The sequence below is a fragment of the Pyrgilauda ruficollis genome, unplaced genomic scaffold, assembly GCF_017590135.1.
Source record: "Pyrgilauda ruficollis isolate IOZ18807 unplaced genomic scaffold, ASM1759013v1 scaffold125, whole genome shotgun sequence".
NCBI classification, from domain to species: Eukaryota; Metazoa; Chordata; class Aves; order Passeriformes; family Passeridae; genus Pyrgilauda; species Pyrgilauda ruficollis.
Genome location: NW_024510877.1, coordinates 1,219,805 through 1,236,765, shown reverse-complemented (window position 1 = coordinate 1,236,765; position 16,961 = coordinate 1,219,805). Strand labels below are relative to the sequence as shown.

General features: G+C 62.2%; 4 protein-coding genes across 5 annotated transcripts; 2 read left to right on the top strand and 2 right to left on the bottom strand.

The window, feature by feature from the left end:
* Positions 1 to 319: 319 nt before the first annotated feature.
* REEP4 (receptor accessory protein 4) lies at positions 320 to 4,125 on the bottom strand. Its single transcript, XM_041490670.1, has 8 exons — positions 3,803 to 4,125; positions 3,171 to 3,243; positions 2,783 to 2,859; positions 2,561 to 2,681; positions 1,480 to 1,593; positions 1,253 to 1,385; positions 1,012 to 1,166; positions 320 to 924 (listed from the first exon to the last, which is right to left on the bottom strand). Exons 1-8 carry the CDS (start codon positions 3,832 to 3,834, stop codon positions 859 to 861), a joined length of 771 nt encoding a protein of 256 aa, XP_041346604.1. The 5' UTR covers positions 3,835 to 4,125; the 3' UTR covers positions 320 to 858.
* A 2,402-nt stretch (positions 4,126 to 6,527) lies between these two features.
* On the bottom strand, positions 6,528 to 10,344 carry LGI3 (leucine rich repeat LGI family member 3). 2 transcript variants are annotated; one of them, XM_041490681.1, is made up of 8 exons: positions 9,909 to 10,344; positions 8,749 to 8,820; positions 8,583 to 8,654; positions 8,426 to 8,497; positions 8,275 to 8,346; positions 7,838 to 8,007; positions 7,586 to 7,750; positions 6,528 to 7,488 (listed from the first exon to the last, which is right to left on the bottom strand). In XM_041490681.1, the coding sequence occupies exons 1-8, from the start codon at positions 10,127 to 10,129 to the stop codon at positions 6,671 to 6,673; spliced, it is 1,662 nt and encodes a 553-aa protein (XP_041346615.1). In that variant the 5' UTR covers positions 10,130 to 10,344; the 3' UTR covers positions 6,528 to 6,670. The 2 variants fall into 2 exon arrangements, with proteins under 2 accessions (XP_041346615.1, XP_041346616.1); XM_041490682.1 differs by lacking the exon at positions 9,909 to 10,344 and adding an exon at positions 9,492 to 9,728.
* Positions 10,345 to 10,823: 479 nt separating this feature from the next.
* Positions 10,824 to 12,283, top strand: LOC121365994 (pulmonary surfactant-associated protein C-like). The gene is made up of 5 exons (XM_041490651.1): positions 10,824 to 11,117; positions 11,197 to 11,346; positions 11,466 to 11,606; positions 11,681 to 11,791; positions 11,933 to 12,283. Exons 1-5 carry the CDS (start codon positions 11,073 to 11,075, stop codon positions 12,032 to 12,034), a joined length of 549 nt encoding a protein of 182 aa, XP_041346585.1. The 5' UTR covers positions 10,824 to 11,072; the 3' UTR covers positions 12,035 to 12,283.
* Positions 12,284 to 13,883: 1,600 nt separating this feature from the next.
* Positions 13,884 to 15,395, top strand: LOC121366005 (pulmonary surfactant-associated protein C-like). The gene is made up of 5 exons (XM_041490667.1): positions 13,884 to 13,944; positions 14,192 to 14,548; positions 14,626 to 14,736; positions 14,809 to 14,919; positions 15,038 to 15,395. The coding sequence occupies exons 1-5, from the start codon at positions 13,906 to 13,908 to the stop codon at positions 15,131 to 15,133; spliced, it is 714 nt and encodes a 237-aa protein (XP_041346601.1). The 5' UTR covers positions 13,884 to 13,905; the 3' UTR covers positions 15,134 to 15,395.
* The last annotated feature ends 1,566 nt before the right edge of the window (positions 15,396 to 16,961 follow it).

Sequence of the window (16,961 nt, the reverse complement as noted above, 5' to 3'; positions counted from 1 at the left end):
AATGTGGGGGAAAGGTTCTTGGAGATGCCTGGAGGGAGGCTTGGATGGATCCCTGGAGGTACAGCTTCCTCCAAAGGAAAAAATCTCAGGAAGCTTTCCTGGAGGAGTCTGGGGATGGTATCAGGGATTCTGGAACCTGAAATATGGGGGAAAGGCTCTGGGACTGTACCTGGGATCCTGGAACATGGGTGGAAACATTCTGGGAGAGGCCCTGGAGGAGTCTCAGATGGATTCCAGAGCTTCCTCCAAGAGAAAAACCGACCTCAGGATGCTTCCTGTGGAAGGGGACAGCACCAGGGACAACTCCTGCTTCCCAAAGTCTGCAACAAACATTTATTTTTCCAGGTACAAAACCCTCTTTTTGGGAGAGGGGAATGTTAAAAGCCTTGTGCTGCCCAGTGCTCTGGGCTCAAGTATGGAGGTGTCAGTCTGTGTCTGGGGGGGGCCCCAGGCAGGGGCCATGGCTTTGGCTTCAGAGGGACAAGGCACATCCACTCCTGGCTTCCAGGGGAACGGGAATGTTGTGAATAAGGCACCATGGCAGCAGGAGAGCGGGGAGCCTGTAGTGTTCATGGCATGGGGGAAAAGAAGGGGCCAGACCCCACAGGAGAGGCGCCAGCACCGAGCTGGGGGGTCTGGGAGTGGGGGGATGAGCTGCTCCCCCCTCCTCGAGGGGCCACATGGAAGGGATTTACAGTGCGAGGATCCCTGGGGGTGCAGGAGCCTCCCCAGGGGACGCAAGGAGCCATCCTGGGGACACAAGGAGCCACCCCAGGGGACGCAAGGAGCCACAGCTGCCTCCTGACGCCGCAGCAGCAAATTCCTCTCCAGCCTCCTGGCAGAGGTTTCCTGGCATTTTCAGCTGTCCTGCTCTGACACAGCCGCTCTCCTCCTGGCCCGGCTGCGCAGGAGCCGCGAAGAGCCCTGGGCAGGGAAAGGGACAGGGACAAGGACAGTCAGCACCCCCTGACACACCCCCACCCCACACCGTGTGTCCTCCTCCCACGTCACCTCTTTTCCTGGGTTCTTCCTCAGGGTTCTCAGGCTCTGGCTGCGGGACAGAGGTCTGGGATCCCGGCGTGGGGACACCGAGGGGGACACCTGCGAGTCCGACCACAGCTCCTCATCGTCCGACTCGCTCTCGTAGCGGAGGCCGGCGCCGTAGGCTGGGGACAGGGGACACGCCAGCTCCAGCACGGCCACCGTGGGCTTTGCTGGGCCCCCCCTCTCTGTGACCCCCCCAGCTGCTCACCCAGGGGCTGCTGGAGGCTCTCCTGCTCCTCCAGGTACAGCGGGTCCTGGAAGTGCACGGGGGCCTGCTCGGGCAGGGAGCGCAGGTCCTGCATGCTGAAGCTGCGGAGCCGCCCGGCCAGCGCGCCCTGGCTCTGCATCGGGGACACAGAGCGGGCAGATCAGACCCTGACCAGGGGACGTCACCCTCTCCTGTCACCCTGCTGGGTGGGGTTTCCTCCCGGGTACCTTGGTGGCCGCCTGCATGGCGGCGGTGGCCGCCAGGTTGAGGCCCCTCTTGCCGAAGCGCAGGGCGGTCTCGTAGCCGCGCTCGCGGGCCCGCACCAGGAACGCGTCGATGTCCTGAGAGACAGACAGGGAGGTGCTGGCACTGCAGGGTGGTGGCCTGGGGCATTGTCACCTCCAGGGGCATGGCCACCTCCTTGGGCAATGTCACCCCCAGGGCAATGCCATGTCCCTGGGTATTGTCGCCTCCCAGGGTATTGTCACTCCCCCAGCGCATCCCCATGTTCCAGGGCACTGTCACCTCCCAGGGCAATGCCATGTCCCTGAGCATTGTCACCTCCAAGGGTATTGTCACCTCCCAGTGCATCCCCATGTTCCAGGGCACTGTCACCTCCCAGGACAATGCCATGTCCCTGAGCATTGTCATCCCCAGGACAATGCCATGTTCTGGGGCATTCCCTGAGCACTGTCACCCCCCAGGGCATCGCCATGTCCCTGGGTATTGTCACCTCGAAGGGCAATGCCACGTCCTGGAGCATTCCATAAGCATTGTCACCTTCCAGGGTATTGTCACTCCAAGGGAACTGTCACCCCCCAGTACATCCCCATGTCCCTGAGCTCTGTCACCTGCCAGGGCATTGTCACCCCGCCAGTACATCCCCATGTCCCAGGGCACTGTCACCTCCCAGGGCAATGCCATGTCCCTGAGCACTGTCACCCCCCAGGGCATTGTCATCCCCAGGACAATGCCAGGTTCTAGGTCATTCCCTGAGCATTGTCACCTCCCAGTGCACCACCATGTCCCTGGGTATTGTCACCTCCCAGGGTATTGTCACTCCAAGGGAACTGTCACCCTCCCAGTGCATTCCCATGTCCCTGAGCACTGTCACCCCCCAGGGCAATGCCATATCCTGGGGCATTCCCTGAGCACTGTCACCCCCCAGTTCATCCCCACTCCCTGAGCATTATCACCTCCCACGCCGTGGGGCAATGCCACATCCCCGGGGTATCACCACCCCAACTCGAGGGGGGGCTGACCCCCCCAGGCAGGGCAGGGGGACCCCCAAACCCCAGCAGTGTGTACCTTCTCCCTGCGGGCCAGCGTGGGGTGCACGAAGCGGCGGTAGAGCAGGCTGGCCCCCCGCGTGTACGGCGACAGCAGCCAGATGACAAAAGCCATCTTCACCTCGTAGTAGAAGGGGAGCCTGGGTGAGAGGGGCAGGAGATGGGGGGTCTAAAGGCACCTCATGGTCCCCCCACACACATCTGGGGGGTCTGGGGACAGCCAGCCCCTCCCCAGGCTCACCAGGAGATGAGGAGGTCGGTGAAGGTCTCTGTGGCCATGAAGAGAGCGAAGACGATCCAGTACATCATCCACCGGACCTGGGGGGCCACGGGGAGCACATCAGAGGGGGCTGGGGCTGGGAAAAGGGGGGCTGGGGACTGGAAAAGGGGGGACTGAAATTGGAAAGGGGGGCTGAAGACTGGAAAAAGGGGGACTGAAATTGGAAAGGGGGGCTGGAGAATAGGAAAAGGGGGACTGGGAAAAAGGGGACTGGGAAAAGGGGGCTGAATCCCAGAAAGGGGGACCAGGAAAAGAGGGGACTGGAGCCCCAAGGAAAATGGGAGGACTGGAGCTGCAGAAAGGGGGACAGAAGCCCCAAGGCAAAGGGCTCCCCAGGCCCTTGACTCACGTATTCCCGGATGTTTTTCGTCTTCACAGCCTTGTAGGAGGCGTAGGCCGGGTAGAGCATCCCGAAGAGCAGCCTGTAAGGCAGGGAGGGGGTGAGGCAGCGCGGCCAGCCCGCCCAGAGCAGCAGCAGCCCGGAGCAGCAGAGCCGCCGGGCCCAGCGCCGCAGCCCGGCCTGGAGCCCCTCCGGCCCGCGGGCGCCCGCAGAGCGGCCCGGGACGCTCCGGGGAGGCTCGGCCATGTCGCTGCCGCGGCCCGGGACCGGCCCGACCTGTCCGGGCGGGGCAGGGCTGGGGCTCGCTCCCCGCTGAGGGAGGGCAGCGGCCCCCGCCAGCCAGCCGGTGTGCCTGCCCTGGGACCCGCGGGTGGGGCACGGACCCCCGGCACCGCAGGCCGCGCCCAGGGCGGGCTGAGGGGGCAGCAGCAGCTCAGGGACCCCTTCCGGGGGGGGCATTTTGGGGAGGGGGGGTGATGGTTACCCCCATCCGGAAATTTGGGGTCGCACCCCCAAACCCCGCCGGGGGTCTCTCAGAGGAGCCCCCGGGGCCGAGCACGGGGACCGCCATTAATGGAACAGCGGCAATGGGGGATCCCCGTGACCCGCCCACCCCCGTTACACCGCCCGGACCCACTCACTCAATCACCCGGCTGAGGATCCAGGACACCATGGCGCTGCCGGGAGGGGCGGGGCTGCGCCCCCCTGGAGCTCCCAAATCCCCCCGAACCCCCTCAAATTCCCCCCGAACCCCGAGGGAGCGAATCCCAAAAGTTGAAAGTTGCAGCAACCGAGCCGCGCATGCGTTGTCCGGGCCCCACCGACGGCTCTTAAAAGGGCAATGGTCTTAAAAGGGCAACGGAGCTTCTTAAAAGGGCAATGCCCTTAAAAGGGCAACAGAACCTCTTAAAAGGGCAATAGGGCCCCCTAAACGTGTGACTCACGTGTGGAGCGTGGAGCTTTATAAAGTAAAAACATTTTATAAATTCCCCAAATATATTAGATATCAATATATTTATATAATATCTAATATATTTTTATAATATCTAATATCAAATATCTAATCTATAACATATAATAAATATGTTGCATATTATATAGTGTATATTATATATTATATGTTATTATATGTTATATATTCCATATTGATATAGTAATATTATAATATTTATGTATAATATATAGTACATAATATCTAATATCAATATATAATATATATTGACTATGTATAATATATGATATATCAATATATAGATATATTATATCACTATATATTAATTATATATAGGAAAAATATATATTACATTTCAATAAATATCCTAAACATACCTAAAAATGCCGTGTTTTAAATTCCCCATATATATCAAATATCACTACATTAATTGCAATATTTTAATATATAATCTATATTAAATGCTCCTTAATACATAAAATTTAATTCCCTAATATATATATTTTTAAATATTAAACCACACAATTTTTAAATCAATAAACTGTAGGGAAAAAGGGGAGAGCCTCTCCAATTGATGTTAAAGGATTTTTTTGGGGTCTGGAGGGGGCGTGATGCTCTTTTGGTGCTCTGAAGGACGATGAGGATCACTCCGCTGTAAGAGTGGAGCTCCCAAAAAAATAAAAGCTGCTTGAGTCGCCTCTCTGGGCCACCTCCCCCTTGGCCCTGCAGCCCCAAGAGTGACCCGGGGTTCCCCAAATTCCCCATCCCACCGTGGAAGTGCCAGAACCTTCCTTCAGTGCTTTCAAATCTGCTTTTTCCTGCCAGGGAAACTGAGGCAGGGACACGTGGCAATGCCCTGTTTGCTCCCCAAACGCATCCGTGCCCCGGGGCTGCCTGTTCCCCGCCAGAGGATCTTTATTTGTGCGCTTAATTGGTGCTTTTTCACATGCAGATTTATCCACCTGGAGCCAGGGAAAGGCTCCCCTGGAAAACCAGTCCAGCGGGGACTCCCCTCCCTGGGGAAACACCTCCTGCTGTGGGACGAGGTTTCTGCTGGAAAAAACACCACGTGTGGGGCAGCAGCAGCTCAGGGACCCCTTCCGGGGGGGGGCATTTTGGGGAGGGGGGGTGATGGTTACCCCCATACGGAAATTTGGGGTCGCACCCCCAAACCCCGCCGGGGGTCTCTCAGAGGAGCCCCCGGGGCCGAGCACGGGGACCGCCATTAATGGAACAGCGGCAATGGGGGATCCCCGTGACCCGAATGAGGAATTCCCTCTCCCCGGGGCAGCAGAATGTCAGGCACCGAGGTGGGCCAAGGTTTCTGTTGGAAAAAACCCCACATTTGGGGTCAGGAGCACCCAAAAATGAGGAATTCCCTCTCTCTGGGGGAATGTCAGATGGAGCAGGCACCGAGGTGGGTCAAGGTTTCTGCTGGAAAAAACCCCATGTGCGCCCTAAAATGAGGAATTCCCTCTCCCTGGGGCAGAAGAATGTTGGGTGGAGGAGTCACCAAGGTGGGCTGAGGTTTCTGCTGGAAAAAACCCCACATTTGGGGTCTGGAGCACCCAAAAATGAGGAATTTCCTCTCCCTGGGGGAACAGAATATCAGGCACTGAGGTGGGCCGAGGTTTCTTCTGGAAGAAACCCCACGTGCACCCAAAAATGAGGAATTTCCTCTCCCTGGGGCAGTGGAACGTCGGGTGGAGAGGGCACCCCGTGGCTGGAAGGACACACGGGCAGGGCTGGGGGGCACAGTGTGTTTATTGGGGGGTCGGTGGGCACGGACGCCCCGCTGGCACGCTGGGTCCTGCCTGGCAGCAGGGCCGTGGGCACGGGGAGCTGCTGGGCATGCACGGAGAGGGACAGGAGCTGCTGGCCTGGAGCATTCCACTGTCCACTGCTGCATCCACCTCGGGGCATCCTGGAGCGTCCCCTCATCATCCTCGGGGCATCCTGCTGGCCTTGGAGCACCCCATCATCATCCTCAGCATCCCATCTGCATCCTCAGAGCATCCTGGAGCAACCCATCATCATCCTCAGCATCGCATCTGCATCCTCAGAGCATCCTGGAGCAACCCATCATCATCCTCAGCATCGCATCTGCATCCTCAGAGCATCCTGGAGCACCCCATCATCATCCTCAGCATCCCATCTGCATCCACCTCGGAGCACCCCATGCTCCTCGGGCCATCCCACGACATCCACCTTGGCCATCCCATCCACTTTGGAGCCTCCCAAAGTCCCTCAGCATCCTGGGAACCCCCCACCCCTTCTGCCACACCCCTACCCACTGTCACCCCTCCTTTCCTGCCACCAGCTCCCAGCCCATGGCCTGAGCAAAGACCCCCCCCAAACCCTCTCCACCCCCCCCAGGGGTGCCACTCTGCAGCGCAAGGAGCATCCCACCCTCCCTCCCCGCATCCCACAGGGTGAAACCGGGAGCACCGTGGGGAAACTGAGGCACCGTGGGGCTGGGTGAAGGTGGAGGGCTGGCACAGGGGGTGGGGCAAGGGGTGGCGGGCACATGCATGTCCGGTGGCTCTCCGGGTGCCAGCTACAGGCTGAGGTCCACCACCACGTGCCGGTACACCAGCGTGTTGGCCTTGAAGCTGGGCGCCAGCAGCAGCTGCACGTCGGCCGCCGGCACCGCCCGGAACGCCCGCGGCGCCTGCACCGACAGCTCCTGGAACTTGGCGAACTTCTGCTTCTCCTCTTCCCACAGGTACACGTGGGTGAAGGAGAAGTCGCTGCCCAGCGCCAGGTACTGCCGCTGGCCCACGGCGAAGGGCTGCATCACCATGGAGCCGCGGGACGGCAGCGTCTGCACCTCCACGAAGCGCTGCCCCTCCCAGCGCACCACCTTGGAGTCGCCGATGTAGCGGCTGAGGCAGAGGAACTGCTCCCGCTTGGCCCTGAAGTGCTTGACCATCTGCACGTCCAGCATCTCGCCCACCTCGCCCTGCGGCACGAATTGCTTCTGCGCCCGGCTCCACTGGTAGATGACGGGGGCCTGGGAGCTGCTGGAGATGATCAGCCGGGGTTTGCCGTCGTTCTCCACGTATTCCACGTCGGTGTCGCGGTGCCAGGCGTGGAGGGCTTGGTGGGAGTAGAAGCCGTTCTGGTTGAGGCGGTAGAGGCTGGTGGAGCCCGCCTTGGAGCTGTCGGCGATGACGAAGTACCAGTCGCCCTCGATCTGGAAGGCCTCGATGTCGTTGGGCTTGCGGATCTTCTGGCTGTCGATGTCCTGGATCTTGATGAACTTGTCCACGGCCGTGTCCCAGCGGTAGATGTAGGAGCCACCAAAGAGCTGCGCCACCACCACGTAGAGCTGCTCCTGCGCCACGATGGGCTTGCAGTGCACCGCCGAGTGAGCTGGCAACAGAACCACGTCACACCAGGGCCAGGCCTGTCCCAGGGCACCCCAAACAGGGTCCCAGCCCAGGAGGGGACCCCCGGCCCTGTTTCTCACCGGGGATGCGGTCGAAGTCGCGGAGTTTGCGCTCCACGTAGTCCCACTTGAGGATGGAGCAGCTGCTGGCGCTGGGCTGTGCCAGGGCCACGTACAGGTCACTGGCGTAGGTGAAGGGCTCGGCCGACACCGCCTGGAAGGGCAGCACCTGGTGCATCACGAAATCTGGAGCAGGGAGGGGTGGCAGTGAAGGTCTGAAAGCCCAGGAGCGAGGTGATGTGTGACAGGTGACAGGTGACAGCGGTGCCTTACCCGTGGTGATGCACTGGAAGTCACCGAGCGCCAGGTCCCGGATCCGCTGTCCCTCGAACTGCCCGGGGCTGCTGCAGAAGACGGCGGGGACCGTGGTGTTGGTGCTCTCCAGCCACTCCACCAGCCACTTGATCTTGCAGTCACAGGCCAGCGTGTTGCCACGGAGGTCCCTGCCAGGGGTGGCACCGAGTCACCCCCAGCACCCACTGGGATGTCACCTCTCCCCAGCTGAGTGTGCTGGGGGTCCCTGCCAGGGATGGCACCAAGTGATCCCCAGCACCCACCGGGATGTCACCTCTCCCCAGCTCAGTGTCCCAAGGGTCCCTACCAGGGATGGCACAGAGTCACCCCCAGCACACAGCACCCTGCCCAAGTGCCAGCCCCTGGGATGTCACCCTCTCCCCAGCCCGGTGTCCCCAGCGCTGTGGCAGCCTCACAGGTCACTCAGGATGTCCAGCGGCTTGAAGAGGTCTCGTGGCAGCGTCTGCAGGTTGTTGTTGGCCAAGGACCTGGGGACAAGAAGGTCTGTGGAGGTGACACATCCCTGAAGGGACAGGGCCACCCCCACAGTGTCCCCCCGGTGCTCACAGGTGTGTCAGGGACTTGAGCCCGCGGAAAGTGGCTTTGGAAAGCGCCTGGATGTCGTTGTTCTCAATGAACCTGGAACGGGAGCAGACAGTGACGGGGCCATCCCGAGGGTCCCCGTGTGCCCTCCCTGTGCCCTCCCTGTCCCCGTGTCACACACAGGTACTGCAGGTGCGAGAGCCCGGCGAAGGCGTTGTCCCCGATCAGCGTGAACTTGTTGGAGTTGAGGAGGCTGCAAGGAGAGAGGGGAGGGGTCAGCGCCGGGCTGGGCAGGGTGGGCACCACGGGGGCACCGGGATTGCCGGCGGGGGGCACAGGAGACCTACAGGAACTGCAGGGAGGGGATGTGGGCGAAAGCCGCCTCCCGGATCTCCGTGAAGGCCGCGTTCACCATGGTCCTGCGGGAGAGATGGAGCTGCAGGAGAGGGGACAGCTCTGCCACCCCGTGTCCCCCAGCACGGCTCTGGTCCCCTGCTGCCTGCCAGGGCAGCCCATGACGGGTGCTGGCATTGGCAGAGGGACCCCAGCAGCCACCCTGCCCCGTGTGGGGACACGGAGGGGACAAGGTGCAGGGGGCTGGCACCCACCCCAGGCTGCCCACGCCCTGCAGCAGCCCCTGGCCCGGGGCCATGTGCACACACACGTGTGTGAACACACATGAATGGGTGTGTAAGCACACACACGTGTGTGAACACACACAAACAGATATGTAAGCACACAGAGACAGGTGTAACACACACAAACAGGTGTGTAAGCACACGGAGACAGGTGTAACACACATGAACTTGTGTGTAAGCACACAGAGACAGGTGTAACACACATGAACAGGTGTGTAAGCACACAGAGACAGGTGTAACACACACGAACAGGTGTGTAAGCACACAGAGACAGGTGTAACACACATGAACATGTGTGTAAGCACACAGAGACAGGTGTAACACACACGAACAGGTGTGTAAGCACACAGAGACAGGTGTAACACACACAAACGGGTGTGCAAGCACACAGAGACAGGTGTAACACACACAAACGGGTGTGCAAGCACACGCACACAGTGTAAACACCGCACCTGCCACACATCCCCGTGTCAGGCTCCGGGGCACAGCCCTGTCCCCAGGGACCCTCCACCATGACGCCCCCCGTCGTGTCCCCTTGAGGCTGCGGTCGCCAAGGTCACAGCCGTTCCCCTCGGGGTTCTGGTCCCCAAGGTCGCGGCGGGGACAGGCTGCAGCCCTGCTCTGTCTGGCACTGATGGATGGCTGCGTGTGCCAGCACCGCAGGACACAGGGACATGCCCCGGGCTGTCCCCAGCCCCCTCCTTCCCCCGGAGCCCCCGCTCTGACCGTACCCCGCCCTGCCACGCGTTCCCCCGATGCAGCACAGCAGGGGTGTCCCTGCCCCTCCAGGACCGCCGGCAGCCCCCGCCAGCCCTGCACTCCTGGGATGTGACGCTGTCCCCATCTCTGTCCCCACCCCGGCTACTCACAGCGAGATGACCTCGGGGGGCAGGTTTTTGGGCACGGCCTTGGAGTCCACGCAAAATGCCGTGTCCCGAGTGCAGGAGCAGGTCGGGGGGCAAGGGGGAGGCCGGGGAGGCCGCCGCCCCTCCGCCGGCAGCCAGAGCCAGGCCACGGCGAGGAGCAGGAGGAGGAGGAGGCGAGCGGGGAGCTGGTCCCTCGGCATCCTCCTCCCGCGCCGCAGCTCCATCACGCCCTGGCCTGATCCCTGCTTGATCCCGGGAGCTGCTCCAACGCCGCTGTGCCCGGGAGCTGCGGAAAAACCTTTTCTCCTCCCTTTTTTTTTATTCCCCCGGGGATCTCAGGGTGGAGGAGAAGCGGCGGAGGCTGCGGGCGCCTGACCCGCGGCTCTGCAGCACACCATGCCCGCTGCTGCGGGAGGGACGGAGGGAGGGACGGAGGGAGAGAAGGAGGGAAGGAAGGAGGGAGGGAGGGAGGGATGCGGCTGAGTGACAGCGCCAGCATCCCCGTGCACGCGTGTCCGTGCGCGCGTGTCCCCGGCAGCGACCAAACTCGGGGTTCCACGCGGGGGGGCGGCCACTGGCTGCTCTTGGGGGGCGCAGAATTGGGGGACACCACAGGGGTGACGCCCCCGCAGCGGCTGCCCCAGCTCGGCGCTGCAGCGCTGCCCCCCCCCGCTCCTTCCCCTGCCCGCGGTGGCCGCAGCGCTCTGGGCACCCATCCACGCCGCCCACCCGGCCGTCCCAGGCACCCATCTCTCCCATGCCAGGCGTCCATCTGCGCCGTCCCTGGCACGGAGCCCGCGGGAACAATGAGTCCAGCCAGCTCCTTCCCGGCCCCGGGGGGGCTCACACAGCTGCCCGTGCACAGCCAGGGGTGCAGCCCCCCCGGGGACGTGCTGGGGGTGCTGGGGCCCCTCCTGCCACAGCCCCGCGCTGGGTGTGGAGGGCGGGCACTGCCCGCTGTTTGCCTTGGCACCCCCACCGCTGCAGGGCAAATGCCACAGAAGGGCCCTCGGAGGTTTTGTGTCCCCTCCCTGGCTCTTCTGCGGGCTCAACAAACAGCACAAGTGGCACTCGGCAGCTGGAGTGGCCCCAGCCTTCCCCGGCCACCCGGGATCCCATAAATGCCCCCGGGCCCGGGCTGGCAAAGGAACAGGAGCACACGGAGAGATGGAGGACAGCTCTAAAGAGGCGCTGATGGAGGAGGCACCTCCGGTAAGGAGCACCCACCACCCACCCTGGGCGTGGGGCTGAGCCCCCGCTGCCACCCCCGGCTCTCCTGTGTCCCCAACAGAGGTACACGGAGTCCCCGCGCCTGCCCTGCATCCCCCACGAGCTCAAGAGCCTCTTGCTGATGGTGGCGCTGGTGGTGGTGGCCCTCGTGGTGGTCAACGTCACCTTCCTCCTGCTGGGGCTGCACCTCAGCGAGTCACACGCCGAGACGGTGAGGGCAGCAAGGGACCCCGGTGCCACCGGCCCCGGGAGGGGGTTGGGATGGCACCGCGGCTTTGTAGGACGGGGTGAAGCCCCCGCGGAGCTCCCTGAGCCCCCTCCCCCTGGCAGGTGCTGCGAATGAGCATCCACGGGCTGGACGGCGAGGAGAGCCCCCAGAAGCTCGCCATGAGCCAGAAGGGAAGGAGCGGCACGTTCGCGGTGCGGGACGGGCTCAACGGCTCGGCCGCGGTGGTGTACGACTACAGCAAGGTGCGCGGGGACACGGGGACCCGAGCCACGGCCGCAGGACCGCGCCGAGCTGAGCCGGCTCTGTCTGCCAACAGCTGCTGGTCGGCTACAGGTCCTGGCGTCACCGCGCCTGCTACATCACCCGCGTGGACAAGGACAACTTCCCGGGGCTGGACGCTGTCACCGAGACCTTCCAGCGCCGGCAGGTGAGCGGTGACCAGCCCGCCGCGGCACCGGGCTCAGCACAGCCCAGCCCCTGGGAAATGTGGGGCTGGGGGTTTGTCCCCTCTGGAGGGGACACTGTGGCTGCCGAGGGTGGCTGCTCTGCTCCGTTCTGTGTCCTGCAGGATGAGGACGTTGGGGACAAGGCCGTGCCCCTGGCTGACCGCTCCATCCTGGGCACCACCATCAACATCCTCTGCAGCGCCGTCCCCGTGTTCTGGGCGTAGCAGCAGCTCCAGCGGGATGGGACAGCGAGACGGGGATGTCGCTGTCCCCCACTGTCCCCTCCCAGGCGGGATAGCCGGGAATCTCTCCTCCTCCTCCTCGTCCCCATCCCGGGGACAGCCACCCAGCCACGGGGGTGCTCCTCCCACTGTCGCTTGGCACCGCGGCTTTCCCACTGCTCTGACCCTAAGAAAAGAGGGATTTGCTTTGGGATTTGCTTCTGTCTACAAAGTAAAGCCTGTGCTCCTGCCTCCAAGTGTGCTCTTGCCCTTCCTGGGTGCTGGGGACAGGGACACGGTGTCCCAGGGGTGTCCTCTTGTGGGGTGCAGGGTGGGGAGGGGAATCCCTCATGTTGGGAGGGATCAGATAAGGGGGGGACAGCAGCAGAACTGCACACAATGCTCCCATTGTCCCCACCTGTGCCCTCCCATTGTCCCTGCCTGTGTCCCCCCAGTGTCCCCAACTGTGCCCCCCTCCCAGTATCCCCACCTGTGCTCTCCAGTCTGGAGGATGGAGGGTGAGGAGGAAGGAGCCACCTCTGCACTTCCCTCCCTTCAGGAAATGTTCCCAACCCTGTCCCCTCCTCATGCAGGTGGGGACAGAGGGACTGTGCCACGTCCCCAGTGGGAACCAGGGGTTACCACAGACACCACGATCCACTTGCTCCATCTCCATCTCCCTCACATTCCCATCCCCATCCTCCCCCTTTTCCCATCCTTTCCAGCCCCTCTTGCCCCCTCATCAGCTGGGAGCAACCTTTGGGGCCACTTCCAAGTGCTGCACTGAAAAACAGAGGAGCAGCATGGCTGGGAGGGGAAAAAGAGACCCCTGGAAGTTGATTTGATCTTTCCAGAGCTGTAAACTCAGTGTTGTCCCCAAAGTCACTGACACAGGCAGAGAGCAGGGTCACAGCTCTAGAGGGTGACACTTTGCTGGGAACAGGAGGGACATTGCAGGTTTCCATGTGCTGACTCAGAGCCAGAAGCTCTGCTTCCCAAAAAACCCTGACGGTGATAAGGAGCCGGGTCATGAGGGTGCCATGGGCCAGGAAGGTGATAAGGGCTCCCACAGGGACAGAACAAACAGCCAGGAGCCACTCAAGGGACTCTCGTGGCCCTTGACTCCCTGGGAAAAGAGGCAGCGTTCACCCCCCAGTCGGTATTGGGGGTGTTGGGGCTCTCAGGGGTGGCTGGAGGGGTCCCAGGTATAGGAGGGGCTCATGGATGAACAAAACCAAGGCTCAGCAGTGTCCTCCCACATAAGGGGGACATTCCAGAGCTGGGACCCCCTCACCCCAAATGAATCCACACTGTGGGCACCTCTGCCAGCACCAAAGGCCACCAGCAGTGGTGTCCGAGCAGCCTCAGGAGCAATGAGGGACAGGGACACTCCCCACGCCATGGTGACCCCGTTCCCACCCCATCCCTGTGGATTACAGGAAATTTTTAATGTCCTGTTTGTTCCTTGCCACACCAAGCAGCTCCAGGTGCCCGAGCTGGCAAAGGGACACGAGCCAGCTCTGGCCTCGGGCGCAGCCACAGCCTGATGCTCCACCCTGGAGGGTTTGCTTTGGCCCTGCCACCTCGCTCCTGGGCAGCAGAGAAGTCCCTGAGCCTGGGGACAAGGGTCCTTGACCCAGTGGCCTCGGAGCCTCTCGAGCAGCAGGTTCCCAGGGGGATCCAGCTGGGAGTGGGCGCTCAGCAAACACCAGTGGAGTGGGTCACATGCCAGGGCCTGGCTGCACCCCAGGACCACCAAACCCTTCACAGGGTCCCCACCCCAGTGCCCCAGTATAAAGTTCCCAGTCCCTGCAGTCAGGCTGGGCTGGGAATGGGAGCAGGAGGAGGAGGAGGAGGAGGAGGAGGAGGCAGCCATGGAGAGCAGCATGAAGCAGGTGGTGCTTGAAGAGGAGGTGAGTCCCTGCCGGGTGGCACTGCCACACCGCGGTGTCCCTGCAGCCAGCTGGGCACGGGGCTTTGCCCAGATTATCCCAGCAAGGCACCAGTGCCCGGGATGGGGGTTTGGACCGTGGCATGCTGCATTCCCAGTGCCCAGGGGCAGCGGGATGCCAGCTGCAATCCCACCCCCAACCTCCCGCACCCCCCATTTCCCACCTCCACCCCCTGAGCCCTTCTCCCCCCACTTTCCCGCACCCCCAGGACTCGGGGAACGGCTGCTGCTGCCCAGGCTGCTGCTTGCCCTGCGCCACGTGCTGCGCCAAATGCTGCACCAAATGCAGCTTGTGCTGCGCCAAATGCTGCTGCCTGCCCAAGTGCTGCCAGTGCCCCAAGTGTCCCAAGTGTCCCAAGTGTCCCGGCTGCGCCAGCTGCTCCGGCTGCCTCAAGAAGTCGCTGTGCTTCGTCCCTCGGCTGCTCTGCTACCTGCCTCGCAAGCTCCTGAGCTGCGGCCGCCTCCGCTGCCTGCTCATCGTGGTGGTCGTGCTGGTGCTGCTGGTGGTCATCATCGCCGGCGCCCTGCTGATGTGGCTGAGCGTGGAGCAGCGCCACGCCGACACCGTGAGTGGGCACCCCCATGCCCGGGGGAAGGGAAGGGGCTGCTGCAGGTTCTGAGATCCCCCCTCGGCCCCCTCCAGGTCCTGCGGGGCGGGATGTGGGCCGGACCGGCCTGGGAAGAGGACGCGGCCACTTTCTACCTGGACAGCGGGGACGGGAACGCGGCCACGGTCATCTACGACTACAAGAATGTGAGTGGGGGGCTCTGGGGACACGGGGAGGGGGAGATGGGATGGAGCTGACCCGGGTTTGGCTTCCAACAGCTGCTGGTGAGCTACAGAGCCTGGCTGCACCGCGCCTGCTACGTGACCCGCGTGGGCAAGGACAACATCCCGGGGCTGGACACCGTGGTGGAGACCTTCCAGCGCCGGCAGGTGAGGACCTGGCTGGGCCGGGGGGGTCAGGGGGGCTCAGTGCCTTGTGCAGCCCCTCCTTGAGGGGAGGAATGATGAAGATGATGATGAAGAATGTCCTTTGTCCCTCCCTGTGCAGGCTGAGGACAGGATCTCCATGCCCCTGGCTGACCGCTCCCTCCTGGGTACCACGGCGGGCATCCTGTGCAGCCTCCTCCCTGTGTACTGGGCTTAGCCCCGCGGGGTGGGCAGGGGGCTGCGGGACCCCCGCCCACCCGGCAGCACCCCCACAGCGCCAGCTTTGCCTCGCAGCTCCCCCGACAGGCACAGCCCCGCTGGGAGCATCAGCGGCTCCTCCGCGGCCGCCCCCGCGCCCCCTACCCAAATTTTGGGGTGTGGGGGGTGAGGAGGGGTCAGGGGGTCGGCGCTGGGGGGGCTGCGGGTGCGGGGCCGGGGGCGGAGCGAGGGTGTCTGCGCTGTGCCGGGGGACAGCTGGTTTGTCACTTAAGTCTTCTCAGCTTCGCCAAACTCAAGTGCAAAAATGAGCTTAAAAAAACATGACATTTAAAGAAAACACAATTCTCCGTTCCAGTTCTTCGCTCCCGCCAGCTCCCGCCTTCCCCCTGCCTTAAAAACGCCTTGAGGGGCTCCGGGCTTGGATTTTGGGGGAATTTCTGTCAAAGCCACAGCCTGGGGCTCACTGAGGGTCCCCCTGAGCGTGGCTGCATGACCTGAGCTGGCCCATCCTGCTGCCAGAGCCAGGCTGGCCTGAAAAATGGGTCTGTGCTCTGCCAGGCTGGAATAAAGGAGAAGGGCAGGAACCAGGTCTGGGAGCTATTCCTGGAGACAGCCTGTGCCGAAAGGACAGCGATCATTAGCAAGGGGGTGATTTAGGACAGGCTGCTGGGATCAGGAGTTATCAGGATCAGGCATGATAAGAATTGGGAGTTATTGGGATTTTCAGGATGAGGGAGCTGGTGTTGGGATCAGGCGTTGTTAGGCTGAGGTGTTATTAGGACAGGAATGCTGGTACTATTAGGGTCAGGAATTATTAGGGTCAGAAATCATTAGGATCAGGATGTTGGTGTTATTAGGATCAGGAGTTGTTAGGACTGGGATATTGGTGATATTGGGATCAGGCACTATTAGGACTGAGATGCTGGCTCTATCAGGATCAGGAGTTACAAGGACCACGATTTTATTGGGATCAGGCTTTATTAGGATGGGATTCTGGCATTATTAGGACCAGGAATTATTGGGATCAGGACATTGGCCTGGGGCTGAGACAAACAGGGAGCAGCCCATCCAATCCTCCGGGAACGGGAGCCCACCAGCCCCAAAGTGAGGACCACCAGCCCCCCACTGCCCCCACACCTGGGTCCAGCCCCCTTTCCCCCTCCTGGCACCAGGGAAGGTGCTCGTGCTGGGAAAGCACAACTGCAGCTGGCTGGGAGCTGGGGCAGCCATCCAGAGCCTCCTGCAGCTCCGGGGTGTCCCCTCCCAAACCCTCCCTGACCCCCAGACTCCCTCAGCCTCCCCCCAAGGCCGGAGCAGATGGAGGAGGTGACAGAAAGTTGGCAGGACCAGGTCCTTGTGCAATAATTCCGGTATCCCGATTTCCAGAGGTTTGCGGCACAGTGGGGACCTCGGGGGTCCTGGCAGGGGAAATCAGAGTAAAACCCCCCAGCAGGTGCTGGGTGTGGGGGATCCCATCCCTGGGAGGAGGAGCTGCCACCCTCCAGCCCCCTGGGTTGTGTCACAGTGGCACAGGGGACAATCCCGTGCCAGTCTCTCATGCACAGGGGTCTCCCCGGGGGTCACTGATCCTGGTTCCATGGGGGAAAGGCACTGGGAACACCCCAGGCTGCTCTTTGCTGTGGAGGTTTTGGAGATAAAAGAGCTGAGGATGGCATCCAGGAATGCTCCTGGCAGCTCCCAGTGTCCCCCACCCTCACGGCTGTGCCGGTGCCAGGCCCTGGCATCGCCCACCTGACATTCCAGGATGCCAAGGAAGCCCTGCAGGGCGGGCAGGCTGAGGTAGGAGCCCTGGAATCCGTGTGCCC